Here is a 27973-nt window from a genome sequence, read left to right as displayed (position 1 = left end):
AGCCAGTGTCATTACAATATTGGTGTTATAAAGGGAAAATGTTCACCTTGGTATTGGAAAGGCAAATGATTTTGTTTTTTTTTTTTAAAGAATGAAATTCCTGGCCAGGTGATTGTGGCACACACGTTTAAGGAGACAGAGGCAGGTGGAGTATAGCCTGGTCTACAGTGCGAGTCCAGAACAGCCAAGCCTACATAGAGAAACCCTGTCTTGAAAATCAAACAAACAAAAGAGTGAAATCTCTGAAGTACCATTTAACAATAAAAGAGACTGCTTTTTCCATTTGTCCATGATACTGTGGGAGAGACCATCTTTATTATCTGTCTTAGTCCTGGTTAGAGTTGGAGGCACACTTACTTTGAGCAAAGGATTTGGAGGTTTATTTTGTATCTCCTGTCCTGTGTTTGAGAAGTCAAACTGTGGCTATGCAATAGTTTGTGTGGATTCAGTGTCTTGGGACACTGTTTAGGAGTTAATTCCATTCATCTGTTGATACATGACATTCAGGAGTATAAAAAAGTTCTCAATTGAAGTAGGTCAGCATATTTTTATAGAAATAAAAATAAGACAAGAGAGTAAACTTTCAGGGAAGAATTTTAACTGGAGCCAGGAATGGTGGCGCACCCCTTTAATTCCAGCACTCAGGGAGGCAGAGGCAGGTGCATCTCTGTGAGTTCCAGGCCAGCCTGGTCTACAAAGCAAATCCAGGACAGCCAGGGCTATTCCACAGAGAAACCCTGTCTCAGAAACAAAAACAAAACAAAAAAGGTGAAATATAAATCTGGTTTTATCACAAGAGAAGACTACAAGAGAGATGAAATTTGTAGCACTCATTAGGATAAAGAGCAAAGGAATAAATGATCTAATATATGCAAAGTGTGCAATCCAGACCTTACGAATGATGACCTTGGTGTAGATGGAAGAAGAATCTATGACGTGGTAGAAAACCACCTTACATTACCCACCGAGTTAGCGACAGAGACCTCAGCGGACTCCAGTCCTCAGAACCATGTTATAGCATCAGCGGCTGCCTGCCTCTGCCTCCTGAGTGCTGGGACTAAAGGGGTGCGCTGCCGCTCCCGGCTGCATTCCACCTTTGTTGAAACGAAGCAGCACTCTGTTACTTTCATCTTCTTCCTGCCCTTCTCCGCATTAAAACACTGTAGAGTTACATACTTTACATAAAGACCAAACAGACTACTGATTCCTTTATTCCCTGGGTGGCATTATGTAACTCTCTCTGTTGTGTGCGTATAAAAGCATCATGTCTTTTATTTGGGGACTTGGCATTAACTAACGAACTGTGAGCAGTGATGCTGTAGCCTGGTGCCCTGCCTTTGATACCCCAGATACCTCTGATTCCAGATACCTCTGATCCTCTTGTCTCTTGTTTTCTGAACCACCAGAAGAGGTGAAAGAAATGATTGACTAGAGGAGGGCAGAGCGGTTCCTTCTCCCCTGTCAGCAAAGTGACTGGAGTTCTACCCTCACAAGCCAGCTCACTTGTCTCTGGCTCCTTCCCAACCACGGCTGTCATTTTCCCGCCACCCCCTGCTGCTTCTCGATCTTTATAATCAACAACAGCTCACTTCTCATTCTAGTGAAATAACTAAACCATCTAGTCCAAATTAACATCTGAAAATTGTGCCTTTCATTATGTGTTTTCCTTTATTAAGTGAGAGTCTACGGCAGCTGTGTGTCTTTAAGAAGATTGAGAGGCGGTCCATGCCCTGGCCCTGCCAACTGACCATCGGCCCCAACTTGTCTATAAAGATCGTAGCCTATAAATCGGTGGGTAGTAAGTGCATGTTTTTTAAAAAGCAGTGTTACCAGGCAGATAAACAGGCTTACGTAAGGCGCTGACAATCCATGTGTGAGTCATTCAGGGTATAACTGCTGCCTCCCTAGCTCTTCTTCCTTTTGATTTAATCTCCATATAGCTTTTCACCTAAAAGGCATGTGAGGAGATGCTTCAAGAATTGTTCATAGTATGGCTTGATTCTCTCCTCTTCCTCTTTTGATGAGTTGATCATTGATTTTCAATCAGGAATTCGGGCCTTTGTCTCTTTTTCTTTTAAAAGGAAGAAAATGTGATGGATTAGCTCGTCACTGTATGCCATGGCAGGGATGTCAATGATGCCCCAGGGTTATGCATAGCCCTGTGGAGACACACCTAATTCAGTTATTAGCCATCCAATAGCAGTAGCATCTATAGAACGTCAGAAACGGGGACATTTTGTGCGCCATTACTCATGTGCATTACATCATAGCTCATTTCAAAGGTCAGTTGCCTTTGGCCGTTATCATCTAGTGCTTCAATGTGAGTCTCCTTGCCTCTCTTCTTCCTTTAAATGAATGCTAAAAGTATAATTAAATCTGAGAAATAAATATATAGATATATTTTTATATGTTTAAGAACTTAATTCTCAAACATACTGTGAGGCCATGGAGGTAATTCTAAGTTAGTTTGGTTTCTGCCGAGTCTAGAAGAGTGTGCCTGTGGAAGACACTCTGCTCTCTCAGCATCTCAGTCTTCCAGTTTCCTTTGTTGGCCTCTCCCTTTCTTTTTGATTATGGTAAAATGTATGGTCCCTCTTTATTAGGCAATTTGAGGATTTCCCTATAGAAAGTATATGTGTATTCAGAAATCAATATGTGCCTATAGATTACCAGAGAACAGGGGAATGCAGAGCCAGCTATAAGCTATTCCCCTTTGAATTACATGAAACTGTGCATACTAGGAAAGAAGAGGCTAAATACTGTAGCTAGAGTAATTGCGCAGAGAGTATGCTAGATTTTCATTTTGTCCATGAGTATCCAGTCTTTCCTTATTTTCCCTTTATCTGTCCTTTGAAAATAGATTGTACAGGAGACAATTAAAAAGAGTTGGATAGTTGTGGATGCAAGAACCCTAAAGAAGGAAGATATAAAAAAAGAAACTGTTTATTGTTTAAATGATGATGACGAAACTGAAGTTTCCAAAGAGGACACTATTCAAGGTATGTACCAAGCGTCTACACTTCCACTCAAGAAAGCTTGTCTTCAGGGGGATGGGAGGCAGCGTAGGCTGTTCACCTAGAGACGCTTCTTTGAGTTACAGATGTGCAGCTGAGGCAACAGTAAGACTCTGGGTCCTGTGGGTCAGTGGGGAACTCTGGTTTTGGGAAAGATATGTCTGATCCTTCTGAATTTAAAAGTGTCTAGGTGAGAGAGGTAAGGAAGAATGGGGAAATAGAAGGATCCAGAGGGTCCTAGAAACCTACAAGACCATTAAGGCTGGTGGATCCGGACTCAGGCGAGTCAGCTCAAACAGGCTGTACTAACCAAGGACAATGCATGCAGTAAACCTAGAACCCCTATCTAGATCTAGCCATTGGACAGCACATTCTCCACAACTGTGTGGAGAGCAGGGACTGACTTGGACATGAACTCTGGTGCCCTTTATTTGACCACTTCCTCTTGGTGACACTCAGGAAGACTAAGCAGGCTACCAGGAAGAGACCTGATAGGGTGTGATCTTATAGTGAGGGACAAGGTCCCCTTCTGTCACAGACCTAGAGGAGGGGAATAGGATGAAAGAGGGAGGGAGGGGGAATGGGCAGATACAAGTGAGGGGATAACAAATGAGATGTAACGTGAATAAATTACTTTAAAAAAATTGTCAAGGGCTGGGTGTGGTGGCGCACGCCTTTAATCCCATCTCTCAGGAGGCAGAGGCAGGTGGATCGTTGTGAGTTCGAGGCCAGCCTGGCCTACAGAGTGAGTCCAGAACAGCCAGGGCTACACAGAGAAACCCTGTCTTGGGGGGGAAAAAGTGTCAAGTGTCAGGACTTGCACTTGGCTTTATTCTAATGTGCAGATTCACTAGCTGAGAGGAAGCTTATAAAGCGCCTGGAGTTGCTCTTCCCCGGATCCTTCCAAGTGTCAGTTTCAGGTTTTATATTCTACCAGATACACTCATCTGGGAGGAAATATTATTTGTGATTGTTGTCGTGGCTTATGCACACTAGGCTCTTTAAAGCTGTGCTAAATATACCCCACCCACTTGGCTTAAATAATGTGTTTATCTTTTATCCAGAGGACTTGGAAGCTAGCTGAGAATATCTGAATATTCAAGAGCTCAAATCCTCAGATGCCTAATGATGCTTAAGATGGCAGCCAGGGTGCTTAGAGCAACTTATTACCAGGCTGTGCACTACTTGGTACAGTTATAATTTCCTAATCCTGGGGGGAAAAAAGCCATGTATTCCACTGTATCTTACTGCACGTATTTAAGTGCGGGAGGGAGTGAGGTGTTTTGATGCTGCTATAGTGGATAGATTGTATACGAAATATAATTACTTTACAATTTCTACTACTTGTTTGATTGAATTTAGTAGCACAGTGTAGAGCTTGGATTTTGGGATTGTAGTTGAGTTGGAATCATAACCCACCATTAGCTCATCCTTCTATCCTGGTCAAAGGACTAGGCTCGTGGTGGGAAGAGGACCCTGAGTAATGCAGGCTAGGCTCAGTGGGGCTGTGTGTCTCTTAAGTGGCAGCCAGTATTTTCTCCCGTCACGACCTCATGAAGCAGATGCTGTTGCTGTTTCTATTTTACGCAGTAGGACTATAGTAGTTACTTTTCTTACTGGTGTGACAAAAGTAGCAAAAGACAGGAAGGCTCCTTTTGGCTCACAGTTTGAGGGTCCCGGCTGCCAGGCAGGGAAGGGAAGGGCACAGGAGTGTGAGGCCACAATCAGGAAGCTGGTGCTCAGCTGTTTTCTCCCTTTTGTTCAGTCCTGGACCCCAGCCCATGCGATGCTGCCACCCACATTCAGGGTGGGTCTTCCCACCTCAGTTAACCCATTGTAGGAACTTCATCACAGGGAGATAGTCAAGATCGGCCATCAGAAGGGCCAAAGCTGAAAGGCACTCATTAACCGGAAGTCACACAGTGGTAGTGGATATAAACATGGTTTTGTTTTGATCCCAAATGTGGGATGGGGAACAGACTTGTGAGACATGAAGTGATGTTTATCCACTAGAAAAGGAACCACCTTTTGTGGGACTTGGCTTTTGCCAGCTGAAACACATCTTAGTACAGACTCTGAGAGGATATATATATGAGCCCAAAGCAGGAGGCGGGGGCTTTTTGGGTCTTGGGTCGCTCCACTTTGAGATGCTCCTAGAGAGACTTCCAGAGAACACTTCGGGGCTCCGGGTTGGTTCCAGTTGCTGTTCCAGGTTCCAGCAGCAACTTTGGTTGAATTACTGGTCTGCTGAAATCCTGCCGACTACATCGGGGGAATCACTCCCAGGAACTGAGTCCAAAAAGGTCTACTTCTCCTCTTCCCATTGACCTCTTTTCTCTCCTATCTAGGGTAAATGGGTTGGAAGGGAAGCCTTAAAGAACCTCAAATAAAGTAGGTTTGGAAAGGGTCGAAGCCCACACACAGTAGCAGGGCACAGGCATGGAACTAAATCTAGAGTCTGCACTCCTTCACGCTGTTCATTCATATAAAAAAGTGATTGATGATAAGAAAGGTTAGAGAGCAATTTGGTTTAGTGTTTGAGAGATGCTTGGTGAGTAAAGTGCTGCTGTGCAAGGGCAAGAGCCTGAGTTTGTATCCCCAGCACCCACATAAAAGCCAGGCATGGGCTGGGCGTGGTGGCACACGTCTTTAATCCCAGCACTCAGGAGGCAGAGGCTGGCTGATCTCTGTGAGTTCCAGGCCAGCCTCCTCCACATAATGAGTTCCAGGACAGCCAGGGCTACACAGAGAAACCCTGTCTTAAAAACTAAAACCAACCAACCAAATAAATAAATAATAAAAATAAACCAACCAGGCACAGCACTGCACACCTGTAACCCTAGTGCTGGGGACATGGAGGCAGGTGGATCCAGGGGTTGCCAGCCAGCCAGTCTTGCTGCGATGGAGAGCCGGCTCAGGGAGAAGCATACTTAAAAAGTAGGTGGAGAACAAGAATAAGGCATGTGAAGTTGACCTCTGACCTGCACATGCACTCCCTGTGAGCACACCTGTATGTACACATGCACACATGTGACTGCATACAAGTGACTGGGGAAAAAAAAGAAAAAATGTTTGGTTTAGATGCTACTTTTTTGTTTGTTTGTTTTGTTTTGTTTTGTTTTGAGACAGGGTTTCTCTGTGTAGCCCTGGCTGTCCTGGACTAGCTTTGTAGACCAGGTTGGCCTCAGACTCACAGCGATCCGCCTGCCTCTGCCTCCTAAGTGTTGGGATTAAAGGCGTGCATATGAGGTTTTATTTACCTAACCTAAGCTACTGCAAGTAAATATAACCAAATTCTAGTTGTATAATGCATTCAAATCCAGAAAAGTATAGAGCCTGTCATCTGGGTGCTTTTAGAGTTTGGCGTTGTCTCTTAGAGGGCTGAAGGGTTGTCTATTTCCAGAATGTGTTTTTGGACATTTTGTTCTGAAGATTTCTGATGGGCATTTTCCTCCATGGATCTCTGGGTTTCTGAATAAACGTGCTTTGGGTTATGTTTACAACTCACACATGTTCTGTAGTCAACACGGTTGTCTTGGAGGGTGTGCTGTGTCTGCTACAGTCTCCTCCCATGCTGGGCGATCATTAAGGTAACTGGATTGCAGAAGCTGCAGCTTTAAAAGTGTAATTAGCCTTTTATCATCTGTATATGGTGTGCGTGGTTTGTTTCTGCCTCTGCTTTTGACCTGTTGATCGCAGGGCCAATGCTTGGTGCCAGGGAAGAGGCTGGCTCTGGGGTTCCTGTATTGTTGGTGTAGACATACAGCATATCTCGGGCCCCATTTGCCTAACTGATGCTCTGCTCCCGTTCTCCAGGGTTCCGCTACGGAAGCGATATAGTCCCTTTTTCTAAAGTGGATGAAGAACAAATGAAATATAAATCAGAGGGGAAGTGCTTCTCTGTTTTGGGATTTTGTAGATCATCTCAGGTATAGCAATTACTCTGCGGTTGTGAACAAAATATGTGCCTTGAGCTTTTGACTGGTTGTTTTATTTACAACTCTTATTTATTTTTCATTCAGTCTTCTAAAATGTAGTTTGGGGATGAGTGTTGCCATTTTTTTGTTTAAGGATTTTAACTTGTTAAAAGTGTGTGTGTGTGTGTGTGTGTGTGTGTGTGTGTGTGTGTGTGTGTGTGTGTGTGTGTGTGTGTGTATACATGTGTCCACATGTGTGTGGACATGAGAGGACAATCTCTGGTATCCATTACTCAGGTACTGTCCAATGATTTTTTGCAACAGCATCTTTCACTGTTCTGGAACTTGTCAAATTGGCTGGACTGCCTGTCCAGTGAGCCCCAGGGATCTGCCCGTCTCTGCATCGCAGTGCTAGGATTACAAGCACATGGACCACACCAGGCCTTTTTTTTTTTTTTTGAGACAGGGTTTCTCTGTGTAGCCTTGACTGTCCTGGACTTGCTTTATAGACCAGGCTGGCCTCGAACTCACAGAGATCTATTTCCTTCTGCCTCTGGAGTACTGGGATTAAAGATGTGTGCCACCATGCCCAGCTACACCAGGCTTGTTTAAAGTGTGGGTTCTGGGGCTTGAACTCATGTCTCTGTGTTTGCTGTTTGAGCTATCTCCCTAACCTATCATCTTTGATATTTGAAAAGAAAAACCAAGATCTAAGTAGGGATTCAGTGTAACTTAGAAGACTGTGTTCCTTAAACTACTTTCTCACCACCCAGATTTTAGCAGCTGTATTGTGTACTCAAAATGTCATGTATATGCGTGTACACACACACACACACACACACACACACACACACACTAGCTTTTGAAAGTCAATTAAATCTTAGAATATCATATATTTATTTTTAACAAATTTATTTTTTATTATGTGTATGTCTGTGTGGCTGTGTGTGGGAATACATAAGTGGACATAGATGCTAAGGAGGGCAGAGGTCCCCTAGAGCTGGGGTTCTAGGCAGTTATGAGTCACTTGACATGGATGCTGGGTATTGAGCTCAGGTCCTCTGGAAGAGAGGGATGTGTGCTTAGCCACTGAGCCATCTCTACACTCCAGAATGTCATTGATTTATGGTTGGTCACCTTGTCCTTCAATTTCTGGTGTTCTAGGTTCTAGGATGTGAACTTTATCTATAAGTCACATAGTTTTAAGACGGTAAAGTGTAGTTATGTGAAGTAGACACACGGGGAAATGCAGCAGCTTACTGTGTGATCCCACACACTCTCCTAGAAAGCGTTGTCAGAGAGTCCTGAGGTCTTAGGCTCACTCACTGTTGTTAGGTAGACTGCAAAATGATAAATCATAGCTAGTAAAAAAAAATAATTATTATAATTTTGGTTTTTCAAGACAGGATTTCTCTGTGTAGTGCTGGCTGTCCTGGAACACACTCTGTAAATCAGGCTGGCCTTGAACTAGAGATCTTCCTGCCTCTGCCTCCCAAGTGCCGGGATTAAAGGCTTGCACCACTACTGTCTGGCACATATTATCTTCTTATGTGTATTTCTCCCTGAGTCCAGAGGGATGAGGAGATTTTTGGAGAACTCATGTGGGAAGTGTAATGAAAATAAACCCCTCTGATAGTGTGCATTGTGTTGCTCTGGCACACAAGCCTTATGCACGATTAGTGTGAGGTTAGTTCAGTGAGGTTTGGGTGAATTGCTTTCATGATTATTTATACTCTTATAAGTATCTTCAAAACTCATAAGCCAAAGCCTGGGGGCAGGGGCGGCTCAGTGGTTGAGAACGTGAACAGCTCTTTCAGATGACTAGAATTTGCTTCCCAGCACCGTGTCAGGTGGCTCCCAGTTGCCCACTGCTCCACTTAAAGGGGGTCTGACACACTCTTTTGGTCTCCAGGGGCACCTGTACCTACATAGCATACATTTTTACACACACACACACACACACACACACACACACACACACACACACACCTGTAAAAAAAACAAAACAAAAAACCCTTTTTAAGTCAAAAAGTGGGCAGACTTCCCTAAAATATCTAAGAATGTACAGAAGTGAGATGCACTAAGTGAGAATAACAACTTTTTGGAAGATTCAGAGCATCCTAAAAATTCTTTAAATTAAAAGTATTTACATTGAAAATATATAAAGTTAAAACTTATGATTATTAATGGCAATACTTATTAGTCTTGAGTGAAACTAACCTTATCTAAACTAATTTGTAGAAACTGGCCCCCCATTTAAAAATACCTAATTTTATTTATTTATTTATGTATTTTAAGGATTTCTTTCTTTCTTTCTTTCTTTCTTTCTTTCTTTCTTTCTTTCTTTATTATGTATATAGGGCTCTGCCTACATGTACATCTGCAGGCCAGAGAAGGGTATCAGATCACATTATAGATGGCTGTGAGCCACCATGTGGTTTCTAGGAATTGAACTCATGACCTCTAGAAGAAAAGTCAGTGCTTTTAACTGCTGAGCCATCTCTCCAGCCCCTAATTTTATTTTTTATTTTCATGTACGCCTTTAAAAAAAATCTTATTTTTTTATTTTAATACACATAGGTATTGGCCTGTATGTCTCTCTGTGTACCATGTGCATGCACTGTCTATAGAGACCTGAAGAGGGTATTGGGTCACGGGAACTGGAGCTACAGGCAGTGAGCTGCTCTGTGGATCCTGGGAATTGAACCTGGATCTTCTGGAAGAATAATCAGTCCTTTTAGCCACTGAGCCATCTCTCTAGCCTTTCTCCTTTTTTGAGACAGGTTTCACTATGTATTGTTGGCTGGCCCATAACTTATAGACCGGGCTGGCCTTCAACTCACAGAGATCTGTCTGCTTCTGTATCCCAATCGCTGGGATGTAGGTTCACTGCATCTGTCTGAAACTGTCCTCTCTGCCTGTGTCTAGAGAGACAGACAAGCCTTACCCCAAACACCTTTAGTATAATTCAGAACTACAAACATTGAAATTACCTATGCCAGGCTGGAGGGGAGGGCCTATTTTAGCTAAATAGCAAAGCAAAACAGGGCGAATATAGCAAAAAATAAAACAAAAGAAAAAACCAAACCAAACCAAAACAAAACAAAAAACCGAAAAACAACAACAAACCCCACGTTCCATCTAAAAAGACTTTTATTAACTTCAGATTTTACTTTTAAAATCATGAAGTGCTTTCTAAATCAACTTTTTAACTTCCAAATCAATTTTATTTTATTGATTTTGCTTTTGAAGGAGGAAAGTACTTTTATTCAAGTCTGGAATTGAGAAAATGGGTAAAGACTGTCCATCTCCAGGAGAAGAATCTTCCTGCTCTCCAAAGTGAGAGAAGGGTCTCACGAGTCCCATGAGATGGGGTGATCCAGCCTTCACAACTTGAGACTGTCATTTGATCGTTACCCTCCAGCCAGGCAGGGCCACAGTCAACTTTGTGTTAAAGTTCTGTCTCAGACAAGTATCATGGCAATATTGCAATTATAACTACCATTCAGTGAATAATCACAGTGTTCCCACCAGTGTCAGCACTTGATAATATCACCCTCTCAGGCACATACTGTTCTCTGCATCTTTTAGATTAGGGAATTGAGGATTAACCTCCTTATGTCACTAGCCCAAGACCTTACAGCGGAATAAGAGTAGATGTGGACCCCGGCCCAAGTCTCCTTGACTCCATAGTCTGCACCATCATGTCGTAGCACAAATATGAACTAGCATGGTTTGAATAGCCCACTCTATGTACCTACTTACGTGTATTATCTTAACCAAAGGACATAAGGTGTTAAACATAGTATTTTCCATGGGGAACATGACAAAATACAGATGTGCACCTTTTAACAGACTAGTGGGTATCAGTTCTCTTAAATAAAATCACATGATCCTCCATACCATCTTCAGCTGCAATGTTGACAAAATACCATTTCTGTCATGAATTGGTGTGTGGATGGTGACTGATTGTTTGCTAGCTAAACACACTACCACTCGTGTGTGTGTGTGTGTGTGTGTGTGTGTGTGTGTGTGTGTGTGTGTGTGTGTGTGTACACTGCTTATTTTAAAATATCAAGCAGTTTTTCAGGTCTCTTGCCAAGTTGTCCAATGTTCTGGGTATATAATTATAAGGCAGAAAAGACTGTAGCAATTAGCCTCCCTCCAAATTCCTTGCTGCTCTTTGAAAAAGTCAGGTAGGTGTGCTAGGAAAAGACATCATTAGCTTTTTCTTAAAGATTTGTTTTTGTGTTTAATTATGTGTGCGTGTGTGCCTGTGTGTAGGTATGTGCATGTCAATGGAGCCCAGAGGTGTTGGATCCCCGGGAGCTGGAGTTACAAATGGTTGTGAGTCACTTGGGACAGTGAGTGCTGGGAACCAAACTCAGGGACGTTGCAAGAGCGCTCTGTGCTCTCAATTGCTGGGCCGTCTCTCCAGCCCCCTCCCCTCGTTAGCTATTTTTTGAATAAATCAAGGCTCTTACAAGTTCTAACAGGGTTAAGTTAATCTCTGAGTATGCTGTGCTGGAAATGTAGGGTTATTCTCGCATGCCGTAGAACAGTGGTTTTCAGCTGGGAAGTGGTGGTGGAAATGAGGGATGTTTGAATTATGTGGCCCTCACACCTTGGAAGCTTGGTCTTCCTAAGCTGCTGTTACTGTAAAGCACACCTGGTTTCTCAGCTTCAGAGGAGGAAGTTCAGGGAAAAGCTGGATGAAAGATGCTGCCCAATTCTGCACATGGCAGGTTCTTCTAAATAAGCCCCAGGCTGCAGTGCCACAGACACTGAGCGCTCGGGCTTGGTGGACGGGTTTAGGGGCTTTGATGTCAGGAACGTGAACATTCATTTTCTAGTCAGGTATTGGGAGAGGTCTGTGACCCTGGCTGCATTTCAAGAGGGAGCAAGGATTGGCAGTGCGTTTTGTTTAACTAGTTTCCTGCCTCCAGCCTGCTCAGAACTGGCTCTTTGCAGCTCATCAGGGGCTTGTCGCCTCTCCTGAGGACTTTATTCCTAAGAGACTTTGTGAGACAGTCTTTGTTAGTGTCTAATTTTTCACCTTCCCCTTGCACTGTGCAGTATTAATGAACACACTATGTACTTGTCATTATAGACGACTGTTCACTGTTATGTCTGCCCTGGATCTAGTGTGTAGACCTTGTTTTTCTAGCCCCCAAGATGTATTGATTTCTATGTGTATGAGTGAGTGTTTTCTTTATATACATGTATGTGCGTCCTATACATGCCTGGTACCCTTTGTAAGAGCAGGACGTGCTCTTATCGGCTGAGCCATCTCTCCAACCTTTAGACTTTTGTTCTGCTTAGTTCCTACTTTCCAAGTCTTGGCTGAGGTGTCGGGTTTTATATACATTTTCTGAAATTCTCATGGTGTAAGGCCCAGTGCCCTTGTTGGACTGTAATACAGAATTGCATTTAATTTCACATCTGTTTAGGCTTCTGAAGGGCGTGGTTATATCCTGGTCACCACTCTGCTTTAGTATGCAACTTATAGAACAATATGGGGCACGCCCCGGGCACTCACTGAGTTGAGCTTCAAGTGCTAGGTTGTTTCTAGTCACTTTTGATGCTGGCCAGTAAGAACAGTTTGAACAGACATTTTTAGCAGTGTGTGACCTTACAGCTATATATATTTCTAACCATTTTTTTTTCTTACTCTTGTAGGTTCATAGAAGATTCTTCATGGGACATCAAGTTCTAAAAGTCTTTGCAGCAAAAGATGATGAGGTGAGTCAGGTACTTTGAGATAGTACTACAAAATCGAACTGTTGCTTTAGGAAAGTGGGCTGCCTTTGTTTGTTTGTTTGTTTGTTTGTTTCTTTGAAACTGGGTTTCTCTGTGTAGTCCGAGCTGTCCTGGAACTCATTTTGGAGACCAAACTGACTTTGAACTAAGAAATCAGCCTGCCTTTGCCTCCCAAGTGCCAGCATGAGCGTGTGCCACCACGCATGACCTGCCTTTGTGTTTTATAATGACATGAATATTTGTAACAGCAGTGGGAAAATCACCAACCTTTAACTCTGAGAATGAGAAACAATAAGTGAGCTTATTTTAGCTTTGAGCGCAGTGCCCGAGGACATTGTCTGTCACAACAATCACCTTTGAAGAGGGTGACTTAGGCATAGGCATTCTGTGTCAGGTGTCACGAAGGGTTGGACCGTGCTGACACTTGCCTCTCCTGAGCAATGTTTAGTGCTGGTGTGGACCAACAGAAGCGCTGCTCCCGTGTGGATGACTTCCTGTCTCCCACATTCTCAAGAGTTTGTCAGGCTGGCCTCTTCTGGCTAACAGCTTTGACTTTCATGTCCTCCACTCATGCTTTGCTGTTTGTACATACTTTCTTTGTGAAATAGTAAGTCAGCATGGAATATTTCATTAGTGTGTTGGTCTGAGCTGGAAAATTCCAATACAGAGCATGTTTAAAACAGTTTAAGTGGACTTCTAGCATTTGAAGGTGTTTGCATTAGAAAGTAGTGAACTTGATGTAAAAGATTCCTGTGGCGTGGAGGAGGGTATCGGTGACCTCCTTTTCTCTACAATTCTGGAGCATGGCTGGCTGCTCATTTAGCAGGTGCTCATGTCATTGTCTGAGAACAGTTAGCATCAGGAGAAGATGCTCACCTTCTACTTTTCTGGGCGGCGCCGGGCCCATTACTGCACATATATGACTTCATATTTGGGAATCCTCGTTCATGGCGTTCTCCTGAATCAGACTTTAGGAATTTGCTTGTCTGGTCTGTTGTGTATTGTTCATAGCCTCTGCTATGGATTTAAATCACACTTGTTTTCCTTTTCCACAAAGGGAATTCTGATCACTTCATGAGAACCATAAGGAGTGCAGTGAGCAGTGTTCTGTTACAGAGCTGTACTGAGACACCTGAGCTGCAGTTCAAAGTTGTCATAGAAGTAACTAGTTTCTGTTTCTGTCAAAGCCAAATGAAAATGCAGAGACGAGTTTCTAATAAAGCAGCTCGTGCTTGGAGGAGGACTGGGATTGCATCAGGGCCCATGTGTGTGGACGTGCTAGCCTGGGTGCTTGATGGCTGGAGGCGAATTTGGGCTTTTATCAGGGTCAGGGAACCTGTGCAGCTATCACTAAAGACTCCTTACTGTCCCTTTTGGTGGTCTAGGGACTTGGTAAGCTCTGCTGGGTGAGCTGTAGAAGTTCCTAGGTGAAGCTAGTCCCGAGGTTATAGCTGGCTGTTCCGCAGTCAGTTACTAAGTACTGCTAGATCTAAAGGGAGGGCAAACCCTCTCCGACTGGCTCCTTGAGATGATTCTGGGGTAGGAATTTTGATGACCTGGTATTTTTTCTTTCCCATAGTCCTTCAATTCTATTCTTGTGGGTTGTGATAGGTAATGGCTCAATTTTGCATAATGAATTTTCACATATTATAGGGTCACTTTGAGGTTTTTAAAGAAAAGGCACCTTCATTTCCTCGTGGCTCTTTGATATCTGTCAGTTTTGTAATGTGGTAGTCAGAAATTGATATTATCCGACTGAGGCTTATGAGATAAGTAGGACAGTAGGGAAAGTGTGCTGTGTGAGAGCTTCCAGTAAACAGTGCACGCAGCAGCCTTGTGTGGGAGGTAGGGGAGTAGGAGGGCGATGACAGATGTAATAGCAGTCTTCATATGTTTTGAGGATGATCAAGTGGAACAGAAATTAATCTGTGCTTCATACCAGAGAAGTGAGCTGGGACCAACAGGTGGGGAGTTCAGCTCCAAATGAATTATCCTGTCACCAAAGATTACTAACTCCAGATGGATTGCTTTCTTGTGAGGCAGTCTTATGTCCATCCGTGGAAGTTTGCGAGCAAAGTCTCCAATAACCAGCAATCATCTACATCATAGGGTTGTTAAAGTGGGTGGATTTTATTGTTTTCCAATTAAAATATTCTGTGACTCAGTGAATAACTCCTTAAAATGTTTCCTCTGGTTATATGCTTATAGTGTGTGTGTGTGTGTTATGTGTATTTTATGTGCTGATTTGCAGTGTGTGGAGAGAGAAGGCAGAGGAGAAAGGAAAGGAATGGGGACTCAGTTGAGTTAAATGCAGCTTAGTGTTGTTACAATATAGAAGATAATCATTAGCCCATCACCTTTTACATTAAATGCCCCGACTGGTCCCATTGAAGACACACATTCAAATCCAAGCTAATTGGAAATAGTACCTTCACTGGACTCTATGTGTGTCTGGTCCTCTCTTATGGGACTTAGTATTAGTGTATACACGTCCTGCTTGGTATGTCTTTCATTCCCACTGGTAAAGAATATATATATATTCACTCAGTGAAGTCGGGAGGGAGTCTTCTTTGTTCTATGACAGGGTCTTGGAACCTAGCCAAGAATAGGATTAATGTTAAGTGTTACTTGGAATTAGGGGAAATTTGTCTATTAGAAAATCTGTAGACAATTTTGATGTCAAGATATTGAAGCCATAGGTTTTTATGAAGGGATGGGATACGCATATTTAACTGTGATATAGGATGGCTGTGATACAGGGAAAGTACATAGTGTTTGGGAATTTGGAAGATGAAGCTTACTTTGTATGGCAAATCTAAAGTGGGTTAGAAGACATGGGTGGGACTGTAGCCAGAAGGAAATTATATGAACGGAAGCACCAGGGGAAGCAAGCAACAAGACCTCCCTGGTCACCACGGGGCTGGAATAGAACTGTTAGAGGCTTGTGGAAGAGACTGACATGGTCGCCTCTGAACAGAAGAGGCAGTGATGGGTTTGAGAGGCAGCATAGAGGTTGAGCTGAGGGATGAGGAAGGCCAAGGACTTAGAGGCTGTAGTGTGGTTGAGTTGGAGGTGCTGTTATTAGAAGTAGGAGATTCAGGAGGAGAAAGGTTGTAATAAGTTGGTAAGATGAGCTATCTACCAGCAGTATATGCCTGCATCATAGTATTTGTGTACTCACCTGCAGAAGGCAGAAAAAAAATTCTCTCCCCTATTTCCATGAGGCAAGGTTTCTTACTGGACTAGAAACTTACCATTTTGACTAGGCTGGGTGGTCAGCAAGCTCCCCAGTTCCTTCCAGTCTCCATCCCCAGTGTTAGGGTTACAGATACACACAGCTGTGCCTGGATTTTTATGTAGGTGCTGGAGATTCAAGCTCAGATGCTGAAGACACAGCCTTAGGTCTTTAGTTAAGGAGAACTCAGCCAGGTGTGGTGGCTCACGCCTATAGTCCCAGCATTCAGGGAGGCAAAGGCAGGTGAGTTCAAGGCCAGCCTGACCTACAAAGAGAGTCCAGGACTGCCAGGGCTACACAGAATAAACCCTGTCTTGAAAGGAAAAAAAAAAAACCAACATTCTTGCTCACTGAGTGCTCTTCCCACCAAGTTTTAAAGACTTTTGACTCTTCCACTCATGGGACTGGATGAAACAATCCCTAAACTGAGTTTTAGAGTGAGCTGAAAGTAGACTTTAAGAACTAGTTAAAAGAAGAGAAAAGGTTGGGGAGCAGTGGCCCACCCAGAATAATTAGAGGAGATTTAACTTCTACAGTCAGAGTGTGGAGACAGGGTCCGGGCAGAAGCGGGTGACTTGGCAGATAGAAGTCAGGGATCCAGAGGGTGGCTCCATTAACAAAGTAGACATCATAGCTGGATTGAATCAAAGAAAAACTATGTTCTAAGCAGACTTAATTCAGGAAGTTTTGAAAACAAAAGAAGGAAAGAGACAGACACAGTACTAATTTTTGCGGAGAGAGAGAGACAAATAAATGCTGTTTAGGAACGCTGAGTCTTGAGTTTATAGACTGGGTTGAACTCAGAGAAAGGAAGTTAAGGTACACATACTAAATACACACGGGGGTTTGAAGCGGGTAAAAGGCACTGTTTTATCTTGCCTGCTGGTGTTGGAGATGTGGCCCTGCGTTCTGTGCCTGGTCAGGGTACTCTGCCATGGAGCTGTGTATTCTTAGAAGACAAGTGAAACAGAAAGCAGATGGTCCCCGTGTCAGTGTCTAGGTCTTGCTGCCTGTGTGGCGCCCTCACTCTCTGGGCCTGTGCTGATGTACACTTCTTCCTTATAGGCGGCAGCTGTTGCACTCTCTTCCCTCATTCATGCTTTGGATGAATTAAACATGGTCGCCATCGTCCGATACGCTTATGACAAAAGATCTAATCCTCAAGTTGGTGTGGCCTTTCCTTACATTAAGGATGCCTATGAGGTAAAACCTACAGGACATTTTCGTCCTCCCCTTCCTCCTTTCCATCTTTTCTTTAAACTAAAATCCTTTTCACCAGTTCTGGGGACTCACCTCATCCAACCCCAGGGCCTCACGCCTGCTAGGCTACGCTTCACCACTGGGCTCTTTGCTTGCGCTCTGACCCTTTATTCTAAGCATGGTTTGGGAGGGTCTTATTAAAATATACGTTCTACTTCTGTAAGTCTGGTTTTCTGAATTTCTTGCAAATTCCCAAATAAAGTTGGGATTGCTAGTCTTGGAGCCAGGTTTTCAGTTAGAAAACAATATGATTCGTGGAGGTACTTATGGAGCTTCTTATTAAGCCAGTAAAGGTGAAGCAAGGCTTTCTCTGTGGTCTCATCCCTTTGGCCTTTTCAGGGTTACATGGGAAGAGAAATCACCTCCAGTTCAGCAAATAAGGACTATGAATAAAAGTTGTGGGTGTGATTTTCCTGTGACCCCTGTGAAGTCCAGTCTATTGGAGGCTCGTCTATTTAGAGGACAGGTCAGGGTTTGCTTACCACTCCCTGTTTCTCAGAACTCCATGTGGCAGGACTTTTCTCCTTTGCTCTGTGTGGTCCTGTATTTTGCAGTTACTTAGCAGCCTTCCTTTTGAGGCATTTCTTTTATATCTGGTATCTGTCATACTGTTTGCAACTATGAAGTCATTACTGGGCATCAGAATACTTTATTTTACATGTGTCAGTCAGATTTGGACTAAGTTTTGAACTATTTCTGCTATGCCACTTCCACAGCATCTGGGAGCACCTCTATATATTTCCATTAATTTGATTGTTTCTGCTTTTTATCTGCTTTCTTTCTCATTAGTGTTTAGTTTATGTGCAGCTGCCTTTCATGGAAGACTTGCGGCAATACATGTTTTCGTCACTGAAAAACAATAAGAAATGCACTCCCACAGGTGAGTTTATTTCCATTTGGCTCACTAATGCCTCTTCACGCAGACTCTCCTTGGGCAGTCACCTGGCTGCAGCTGCTGGCGGGGCTAAGACTTCACGGTGTGAAGCAATTGGATTCTAATGACACAGTGATGAGGAAGGTAGTTCAGCAGGTGCTCTGAGAGGGAGCAGGTTTTCCTAGCCTTCCGAACTGTCTGGCTCTCCCTTCTGTCTCACAGCAGGCATTAGAGGGGCAGTGTGCAGAAAGTGTGCTACCGCTGAAGTGAATTCGTGTGCCCTCAGCCTGTGCTCTTTGATGCAGCTGTAATGGCAGTGGCAGTACTGAGCATGCAATTCAGTTCTCCTTGTGGCTTGTTGCTAGCTTCTGGTAGTTACATCTGGTTGCAGATGTCACAACACCAGCGTGATTCTCACAGTCACAGGTGTGTGTTATAGGCAGCAGCGCACCATTTGTGTAGTTGTTGGCAGAATGTAAAAAACAAAACAAAACACCCCAAAATAAACAGTGGTGATAGAAGCTTTAAGAGAGAGAGAGAGAGAGAGAGAGAGAGAGAGAGAGAGAGAGAGAGAGAGAGAGAGAGATAACAAATTGTGGCAGATGCTTTAGGTTACAAGTTTACTATATTATCTGTGTTAGTGTAGGGCTAGGGAATATTGAGGTCACTTTGCAAGCGCTGTTCTTAGGCCCTTTGGCAACAGTATACTATAAAAAATACCAAGCAGTCCAATGGGTCCCTGGGGCTAGCATTCCCTTCTGTAGAGGGAGGTCTGTTTCTGTCATAGTGGAGGCATGTGCGGACCTGAATAGAAGAGAAGCTGCTGCCATGCTGTTGCTGTGTCTCCACCTCTCAGTTACTGCTAATTAAGAAACTATTGGGGATTGCACTCATGGCCTCATGCACACTACGCTGTCAGTCTGACCACTGAGCTAACCCCCCATCCCCCGGGCCCCCAGCCCTTACTCTGAGCTTGTTGAGAAGTTCTTATAAGTCACCCTGAGTCTAAAAGTTGAACATCTTTTGATCAGTTGGCCTATTTCCTCTGTCTCAATGAATTTTCTTAAAGCTATTGGTAGATTTCCCAAGTTGATGTGCATGACGGGGTTTGCAGTGCCAGAGTGGTCTAGCAAGAGAGCAGCCGGTAGTGTAGCAGGCCGGACTCACTGAGTGTGTGCAAGTAACAGCTCCTGAATTGCCTGGTGGGCCCTGCAGTCATTGCTTACGATGGTGATGGTTGTGGTATTGCTCGAAGCCACTTGTGGAAGGCTCAGACACAGCCAGACAGTGCCTTGTCATAAGTAACTATATGCTTTTTTATCTTGTGGCATTTAAGGTGGGGAGAGCAGGAGCAGTACGGTACTGTTCAGAACGCAGTTACTAGTCTGCCATTGGCCTGTGATTGACGTTAGAAACAGTATTCTAAATGGATGGCTTTGGGAACTGCTGTGGACCAGCAGAGTGAAAGGCATACACATTCTGGGAGAGTCAGAAGCTTTTCAGGAGGTTTTTCTTGAAGGGCAGTTGCTAGGTATTAGTGAGACATCAAAGAGAAGCTGTCATGTCTCTGCCATCAGGAGCTTTGGAGTTTGAGTGTGTGTTCTCAGGTGTGTTGTGTGCTCAGTGGCTTTGTAAAATGAAGAGGCGACACTAACAGATCACAAAGGCATGCCCTTGTTCTGGTCATACGATATCTTCCTATGATGCTGGTGGGCTCTGCTGAAGGTTACGTCTTTAGAAAGCTGTGCTTCAGCAGGGCGTGGTGATGCATACTTGTAATCCCAGCATTCAGGCAGCAGAGACAGGCAGATCACTGTGAATTCGAGGCCAGCATGGTCTAAAAGTGAGTGCAAGACAGGCAGGACTATAAGAGAAATGCCGGGCGTGGTGGTGCACTCCTTTAATCCCAGCACTAGGGAGGCAGAGACAGGTGGATCACTGCGAGTTCTAGCCCAGCCTGGTCTACAAAGTGAGCCCAGGACAGCCAAGGCTATACAGAGAAAACCCTGTCTCAAACAAACAAGCAAACAACACCGTCTCAAAAAATTAAACCAAAAAAAGAAAAAAAAGTTGTTTCTTTGTTTTAAATGTTTTCTCTTTAGCTGATTACTATTTTTAAAACATTAACTCATTGGATACTAAGAATTTTGTTCAAATCTCTATAGAGGAATTATTTTATTTTTTATGGCAGAGATTTTTTTTTGCAACAAACTCTTACTTTTGATATGATACTCCATTGTGAAAAGCTCGCTGAATGGTAGAGGTAAAAAGAGTGTAGAAGGCAGCTATTGTTTGTTTTATTTCCTTTTTCTTTGAGACAGGGTTTCACTGTGTAGACCAGGCTGCCTTGAAATTTTAGAGATCTACTTTTCCTCTGTCTCCTGAGTGCTGAGATTAAAGGTGTGTGCTACTATGCCTGGTAAATTAACTACTTTTATTTATTTATTTGAGATTTATTTTTATTTTATGTGTATGGGTATTTTGTTTGCATTTATGTCTGTGTATCATGCATGCCTAGTGCCCATAGAGAATGTGGGGTTAGATTGATTAGAACTGGGGTTACAGCTGATCGTGGGTGCTTGGTATAAAATTCCAGTCCTTTATAAGAGCAGTCAGTACTATTAACCTTTGAGCCATCCCTCTACTCCCCACCCCCCACCTCCCCCTGCCCCTGCCAGGTTAACTACTCTTTTCATTTTTATTTATTGTATTTTATGTTTTTATGTGCTGTGCTTACATTTGGAAACCATTAACCTAGAGGGATAATTTTGTTTGTTTGTTTGTTTGTTTGTTTTGTTTTTTGTTTCTCTATGTAGCCTTGGCTGTCCCTCAACTCATTCTGTAGACCAGGCTGGCCTCAAACTCCTAGAGATCCGCCTACCTTTGCCTCCCAAATGCTGGTATTAAAGATATGTGCCACCGCCCTGCCTCAGCAACTGTTAATAGCTCTTTTCTCAGCTGAGAAAACCGAGAGTCAGGTTAAGCGCTTACATAACTAGGGAACACTTTTTGGCAGAGTAGGTGCTGCATGAACTGCCAGTATTACTACATTCAGAAACAAAGTATTTAATTTTGATAGAAAATTAATCTATTTTGATAGATAAAGAATTCATTTTGATCATAGAAATAATTTATTTTTCTCTTTTGCTTCTCTCCTTATCGCTGTTTTAAGAGGCACAGTTGAGTGCTATTGATGATCTGATTGATTCTATGAGCTTGGTAAAGAAAAACGAGGAAGAAGACATCATTGAAGACTTGTTTCCAACCTCCAAGATTCCAAATCCTGAATTTCAGAGATTGTTCCAGGTGAGAAAGGAAAGGTCAACCTGTTACGTTTTTCTTTTCTTTTCCCCTCCCTCCTGCTCTCCTTCCCTCCCTCTCTCCTTCCCTTCCTCCCTCTCCCTTCCTTCCTTTTTTCTTCTTGGGGGTGGGGTCCTCACTATTTAGCCATGGCTGGCCTAGAACTCAATAAGTAGACCAGACTGGTTTTGAACTCACAGAGCTCTGCCTGCCTCTGCCTCCCAAGCACTGGGACAGACACAGAGTCATACATCAGCAGCAGGATGGAAACCCTGGGGCAACGAGAGGGGAGAGATGCTGGCCAGTGGAGCTTATGGAAACCTCCTCCAAGCTAGTGATGTTGGTCGGAGAGCTAGAAGAAAAAGAAGGATGCCTGATGGGAGGAAGGCATGATGCAAAGAGGTACCATAAGCATGGCAGTGCAAAGAGCCACATGGTTCCCCAGTTCCCCTTGCCTGGAGGGAGCTCAGAGGGAAAAGTCAGGAAACCGCTTGAAGATCAAGGTGCAGACAGGATTTTCTCAACAGGACTAGTCATCCAGGAAAGAAGGCCTGGGTGACAGATTACAAATGGAACCTCACGGAATTAAAACGCTTCGCACACAAAAGAACCGTTAATGGAGTGAAGAGACAGCCACAGATGGGAGAAGCTTCGTCAGCTATTCCTCAATAAAGGGTCAATATCTGGAATAGACAGCGAACTCACTGAAGAGGCCTGATGAAGCTCAGGGGAAGTCGGGTAATTAAGAGTGAGCAAAGCAGGAGGCGAAATAAGTGAGCACACTAGATAAGTGAGCATGCCATGGAGAGGGAAGGCTGGGTGTGTTGAAAGTGGATGCTGGAGCAAGGGGCACATGGGCTTTCTACATGAAAATAGTGTTGAATTCCTAGCCGAGGGCTCCCCAGAATTTTGATATTCACTGTTGAACCCAAGATTTTTTTTTTTTTTTTTTTTTTTTTTTTTTTGATACAAACTTCTAGATAGCATTTTCTTTATTGTATGGAAACAGTTCATGGGATAAAATAAGTAGTATGCTTTGTGGTATGAAATAGTAGTTTGAAATTGCTACTGGGCTCCTTTTTTCCCTTCAAAATTACTTATATGTAAGTTGTTTAAAAGTGGGAATAGGGCTGGCGTTAGCTTAGTGACAGAGCATGCGCCTAGCAAGTGCAAGACCCTGGGTTCAACCCACAGCAATAATAATAAAAAGAGTTAGAGCCTTCTTCACAGAAGGGAACCGCCAATGGCTGTCTTACTTCATTGTTTCTTAAGGGCATCTTGTTCTTTACATTCCTCTACTGTTAGAGCAGTGGTTCTCAACCTGTGGGTCGCCACCCCCCCGCACCCCTTATCCCCCCACCCCTTGTGTCAACCCTTTCCAGGAGCCACATAACAGGTATTTACATTTTGATTTATAACAGTACCAAAACTATAGTTATAAAGCAGCAGTGGAAATGATTGTATGCTTGGGGATCACCACAACATGAGGTATTAAAGACTTGCAGCGTTGGGAAGGTTGAAAATCACTGTTAGAGTGCTGACTTTTTGGTTCAGTACAAGTGCTGCCAAAGCCTGACTTAGACCCACGGCAGTACAGATGACTGTAGCCTGCGTCTGGTTCCACTCACTCGAACAGTGGACAGCCTGTATCTATCTTATTACATGCTTATTACATACTCATTACATGCTGGGCGTATTCACTGTGCTTAGAATTCAGGAAACAAGAAGATGCCTGTATTCAAGGGGAGGGGCTGGATAATAAGTGAACGAACCAAGCAGTTGATGGGACTGTTTTATATAAGTGCTTGAAAAGCACAGAATTGGGAAATGTTACAATATGATTAGACAGTAGCTTGTGAGTGAAGAGGCTGCTTCATACACAGTGTCGGGAAAAGGCTAAGAAGCTAATATTTGAGCAAAGATGAACGTGATAATAAGGGGCCAACTCCACCAGAGCTAGGAGCAAGCAGAAGAGATGGAAGGACCATTACTCTGAGGACCCAGAGGGGAGAGTGAGCTTGGCTGGAGGGGCCCAGAAGAGCTCATCTTTTCTTAGTTGTGAATGAGGAGGCAAATGGCAGTGCCACAGTCAGGCGATCGGGCTGTGTCTTGCAGGACTTCCTGGGTTGTGGCAAGGAGCCCGAAAGGAACAAGGGAAGGAAGATCTGCCTTGGCTCAGTTTCAGGGGTTTTCACAGTGGAGAAGGCAGGATGGAGCAGCTCGTTCTGTCCATGGTGGTGGCTGCACATGGCGGGTGTGTATGTGTGTGTGCGTGCGCGCTGTTCATATTGTGGCGGGCCAGGGAGCAGCGTGCCGCTTCAGAGACCTTCAGAGACTCACCTCCGGTGACCTGCTGCCACCAGCTTTACCCCAGCACACTTACCAGCTGGGGCATGAACATTCAGAGCACGAGCTTGTGGGACGGTTCACACTTAGAGTGCATCAGAGCTCATTTTCAGATGACTTCAGGTCCAGGAGGACAGTGACAGCAGAGGCTTAGAGAGCAGTTAGAAGGAAGGAGGCCAGGAGTGTGTCAGTGGGTGTCAGTGGGGGTGGAAGGGAACACCTTTGTTCTTGCTGATGGTTTGCGTCAACTCAGTATTGTCCTGTTTTTCAGACTTTCTCCTGGGGCTCAGAATAGCCAGCTCCCCATTAGCCTCTGTCTCACCCATCACACGTTGTCCTCTAAAACACAGTGAAAGAGAAAGTGCTTGTGTCCTGGAGTGTTGGGGAGGTGTGTCTTAGGAGCCTTCTAAGATGAGGGCCTCGAGGAGGTTCACAGATGCTATTGTTTCTATGCTTGAGTCTGTTCTATAGCTGGTTTTAGATGTGACCAGTATCTTCGGAGCCATCAGTTTTGTCTTTGCTGTCTGGCATAAGCCTCTTAGCCCTTCCAACTAAAGATGGAGGGTTCCTGATGAGAAAAGGGAAAGTTGTATTTGATGTCAGCAGCAGCACCTTTAACACCTTTATTCGTTCCCCACAGTGTCTGCTGCACAGGGCCCTACATCCCCAGGAGCGACTGCCCCCAATTCAGCAGCATATTGTGAATATGCTGGATCCCCCCGCCGAGATGAGAGCAAAATGTGAGGGTCCTCTCTCTAAAGTGAAGACCCTTTTCCCTCTGACGGAAGCTGTCAAGAAGAAGGACCAAATGACCGCTCAGGACATTTTTCAAGATAAGTAAGTAATAGGTGCCTTTGCCTTGGGATTTGTAACAATGCAAAGGAGGGGGCTGGGAATAATGACAAGATTACAAGTCTGGAATTCTTGGAATTAGGTGCTGCCCAGGGTTTTCTGGAATTACAGAGGACAGAGCAGCTTAAAAAAAAAAAAAAAAAAGATTTGTTAATTATGTATACAACATTCTGCCTGCATGTGTGCCTGCCTGCCAGAAGAGGGCAGTAGATCTCATTATAGATAGTTAAGAGCCACCATGTGGTTGTTGGGAATTGAACTCAGAACCTCCAGAAGAACAGCCGATGCTCTGAGCCATCTCTCCAGCACCCCCAGAACAGCTTTTTAATCCTTGGGCGAAAATACTAAGTTCTCATCCCTGTCCATTAGAGTCAAAGGTTGGCCCTGATGCTCACCTGGGCTCAGTCTCTTGACTTGGGTTGGCTTTTCCATTAACAATACAGTTTTTGTGATTTACGCATAGGAAGGCTAAGCAACATTTGTGAATATTTGAGGCTGAATTTTCCTCTTTTATAGCAACTCTTATTATATTTTTATTTCTTTGTGTGTGCGTGTGTGTGTGCATGCACTCATGAATACACATGTATGTGTATGTGTAAGCCAGAGAACAACTTTTGGTCGTTGGTTCTTTCCTTCCATCATATGGGTTCCAGGATCAAATCAAGTTGTCTGGCTCGGCAGCAGGCCATCCTGCTGGCCTGGAATTGTCCTCTCTCCAAAGTAAAGAGCTGGGATGGGGAGGGCAGGCTGGCCGTGATGAGCTTTCCGTGGTAGGTAGGCTAAGTGTCAGTGAGGTCGTTGGAGGAGACGTGAGGAGGAGAACCGTGAATGCGTGGCTCTTCTGCTAGTGGGCCTCTGACGTGCTTGGCTACAGCAAGAGGGAGGCATTTGCAGGTCAAGGAGTGAAGTGCATTTCATGGGCGACATCAGCCAGGCTTGCAAATGACTGGTGAGTGGTTTTCCTCTTCACATTTTGCTTAGAGACTATATTAATTTCCATATAAATAAAAGTAAGCCAGAAGAAAATATGCGTTATACAGAATCCTTTGCGTATGTGACCTTGACTTTCCAGACTTCACTCAACCAGTTATTGGTGATTTTTTTTTTCTTAAGCTAAAATAATGTTTCTTTCTGCTGCATTTTGAGATTTGGCATCAGACCATGATTCGACCCCCACCCCCTGCCCCCATTTTCTTTGGTTTCCTTCCCACGGCTGTATCTTCATTGACAAAGTAAGGCTTATTATTTATAAATACCCAGTGGGAAAGGATGAGTAATTTCCAGAAACTTTCATTGGTTTCTATAAATCAATGTGTAGTGAATTATTGTACAAGTTGAATAGAAAGCTGTGCATTTTTCATAGCTTCCCAGAGGTAAACACTCAAAGCTTTGTCAGAATTGGAAGGAACAAAATCTGGATTGATTCGGTTACACGTACTCCCCTCACACCCTGGGGAAGGTTATTGCTCTTTTATTCCGACCTGCCTTCTTCTACACAGGAAGCCTGTTCCTGAAAACCCACTTCCCCTCCCTCTTTCTCTGTCTGCTCCCCGCTGGCTGCAGTTGAGAGGTGCTCAGTGGAGTCTGCGGTCTCCTTCCTGTGGTACCTTGCTCTGGGCTCACTGCAGTCACGTGGCTATACTCTCCCAGTAGTAAACTCCAGTTCGGGATCTTGATTACCTTCTGGTACTGTGGGAAAGAAACGGACCATTTTCTCCTCTTCCTTTGATTAAAATGTAAATTAGCTGGTTAAAAACCAAACCACAGAGACCTAGAAGGCAGTTGTGCTATGATTTGATCCCTGCGCTGATTACACCTTCGGCTGTGGTCCTATCACTCATGGCTCGGGGCTTGGGCATGCTCCTGTGGTCGTGTGTGACCCAGCCAAGTGGTCGGCCTGGGGCCTGCGCATTAGCTCAGGCATATATACTTACCCACATCCCTGTCCTCCACCTTTTATTATCAGACGCTTTTGTTTTCAAGAACTGTAAAAGTGATGAATTTAGCAAATATTTACTTAACACTCCTGTATTCAAGGATGATTCTGTCTCTTTTACGTAGGTTATAAAACCCTCCATTTTAAGGAAAAGGCCCCACTTAGCGTTAAGGTATGCTAAGGGGAAGACAGATAGCTAATACTGAGCTGTGTTTTTGTGTTTATTCATCATCCGTGAATCCAGTTTACCTATTTCTAGTAGATAGATAAGTAGCTAAGATTTGGGAGTGATATTTATCTACTGAGGAAGTCTCATAGTATAAAACAAGAGTCCCGAGCTGGGAATCACTAATTTTTATACCAGTGATGTCACCTGATAGAATTTTGGTTAAATAACTTTATCTTTGTGATATTTTCCTCCTCTAAATACAGTGGGTAAAAATTCTTGCCTTGCAAGCCTGGCTACCTCCTCTGACCCTTCTCACATTCAAACCACAGCACATGCTACTCCCCAGTAACAACTGAAAAAAATTAAAACAGTCTCATTTCAAGAGATAGCATGGTAACAAAACCCAGTGTTAGAGCACTCTGAGCTATTGGGAGGGAAGACAGTAGTCCAAAGTCAATGATACAGCATCATGCTGAAAACAGCATACCTGAGACACTGGTGTCCATCTTCAACCTGTTGTCATGGTAATGTCTTCGTCTCTAAAGGGAAAGAGCTCTGGTGGCCCCTGCATGGAGTCCCACAGTCCCACATGTTGCCTGCGTTGTCTGAAAGCATTGCTTCTTCCCTCAATGTTGGCATGTACCTTGAAGTGAAAGTCTCATCTCTGTGACAGGTGTTGCAGCAGAGTTGGGACAGCTGACGTCCAGCCCTGCATGTATAACACACAGATGTCCTTGCTTTCTTTGCACTCTGTACGGATCATCCAGCGCCTGCTGCTCTTTCCAAGTCCCCTAAGACGTCTCTCCCCCCGCACTCTGAGCAGACAGCTTCATCTGACTGATGTTCACGATGTCAGACCCCAGAGTCAGACAGTGAGAGTCAGCCCGCTTGCTCTGTGTGACTGTTGGTGGAAGTTGCTTGTTCTGTTTCCCCCTACGTGAAATAGGGATGGCAGGGATGCCTGTCTCAAAGGGTTGGATAACTCACGCTGTTTACCAAGAACCAAGCACAGTGTGTAGTGATGATGTAAGAAGAGCGTTCATCCATCAGTAAACAGCCTTCTAAATCGTGTCCCTAGAACACTGTCAGTGACAACAGTGGTGACAACAGTGGTGGTGATTTCATAAGAAAGCAGTGGCTGTAAGTCGGTACTTCTCAGTTTTATGGACCATCTTATCTCGGAACATGCCTGCTTTGTGGCCACATTTACTTCCTCTTCTCCAGGCCCAGTGGACCTAGCACACCGCATCCTTCATCATCCCTTCACCATCCCTGTGGCCTGAGTTCCCATCTGTTATCTCGTCTGTTAC

The 27973-nt window shown here is 44.0% G+C and overlaps 1 protein-coding gene across 1 annotated transcript in view; it reads left to right on the top strand.

Moving 5' to 3' along the window:
• Positions 1-27973, top strand: part of Xrcc5 (X-ray repair cross complementing 5) — an 87026-nt gene that overhangs the window by 18486 nt on the left and 40567 nt on the right. The window contains exons 7-14 of the mRNA XM_051154125.1: positions 1677-1791; positions 2861-2999; positions 6831-6943; positions 12611-12673; positions 16992-17129; positions 17976-18066; positions 21233-21366; positions 24347-24543. Coding sequence (XP_051010082.1) covers positions 1677-1791; positions 2861-2999; positions 6831-6943; positions 12611-12673; positions 16992-17129; positions 17976-18066; positions 21233-21366; positions 24347-24543 — 990 coding nt within the window. The remainder of the gene's footprint in view (positions 1-1676; positions 1792-2860; positions 3000-6830; positions 6944-12610; positions 12674-16991; positions 17130-17975; positions 18067-21232; positions 21367-24346; positions 24544-27973) is intronic.

Source organism: Acomys russatus, chromosome 12 (genome assembly GCF_903995435.1).
Source record: "Acomys russatus chromosome 12, mAcoRus1.1, whole genome shotgun sequence".
Classification (NCBI taxonomy): Eukaryota; Metazoa; Chordata; class Mammalia; order Rodentia; family Muridae; genus Acomys; species Acomys russatus.
The sequence above is the reverse complement of the archived record's forward strand: the minus strand, read 5'-3'. Positions and strand labels throughout refer to the sequence as shown.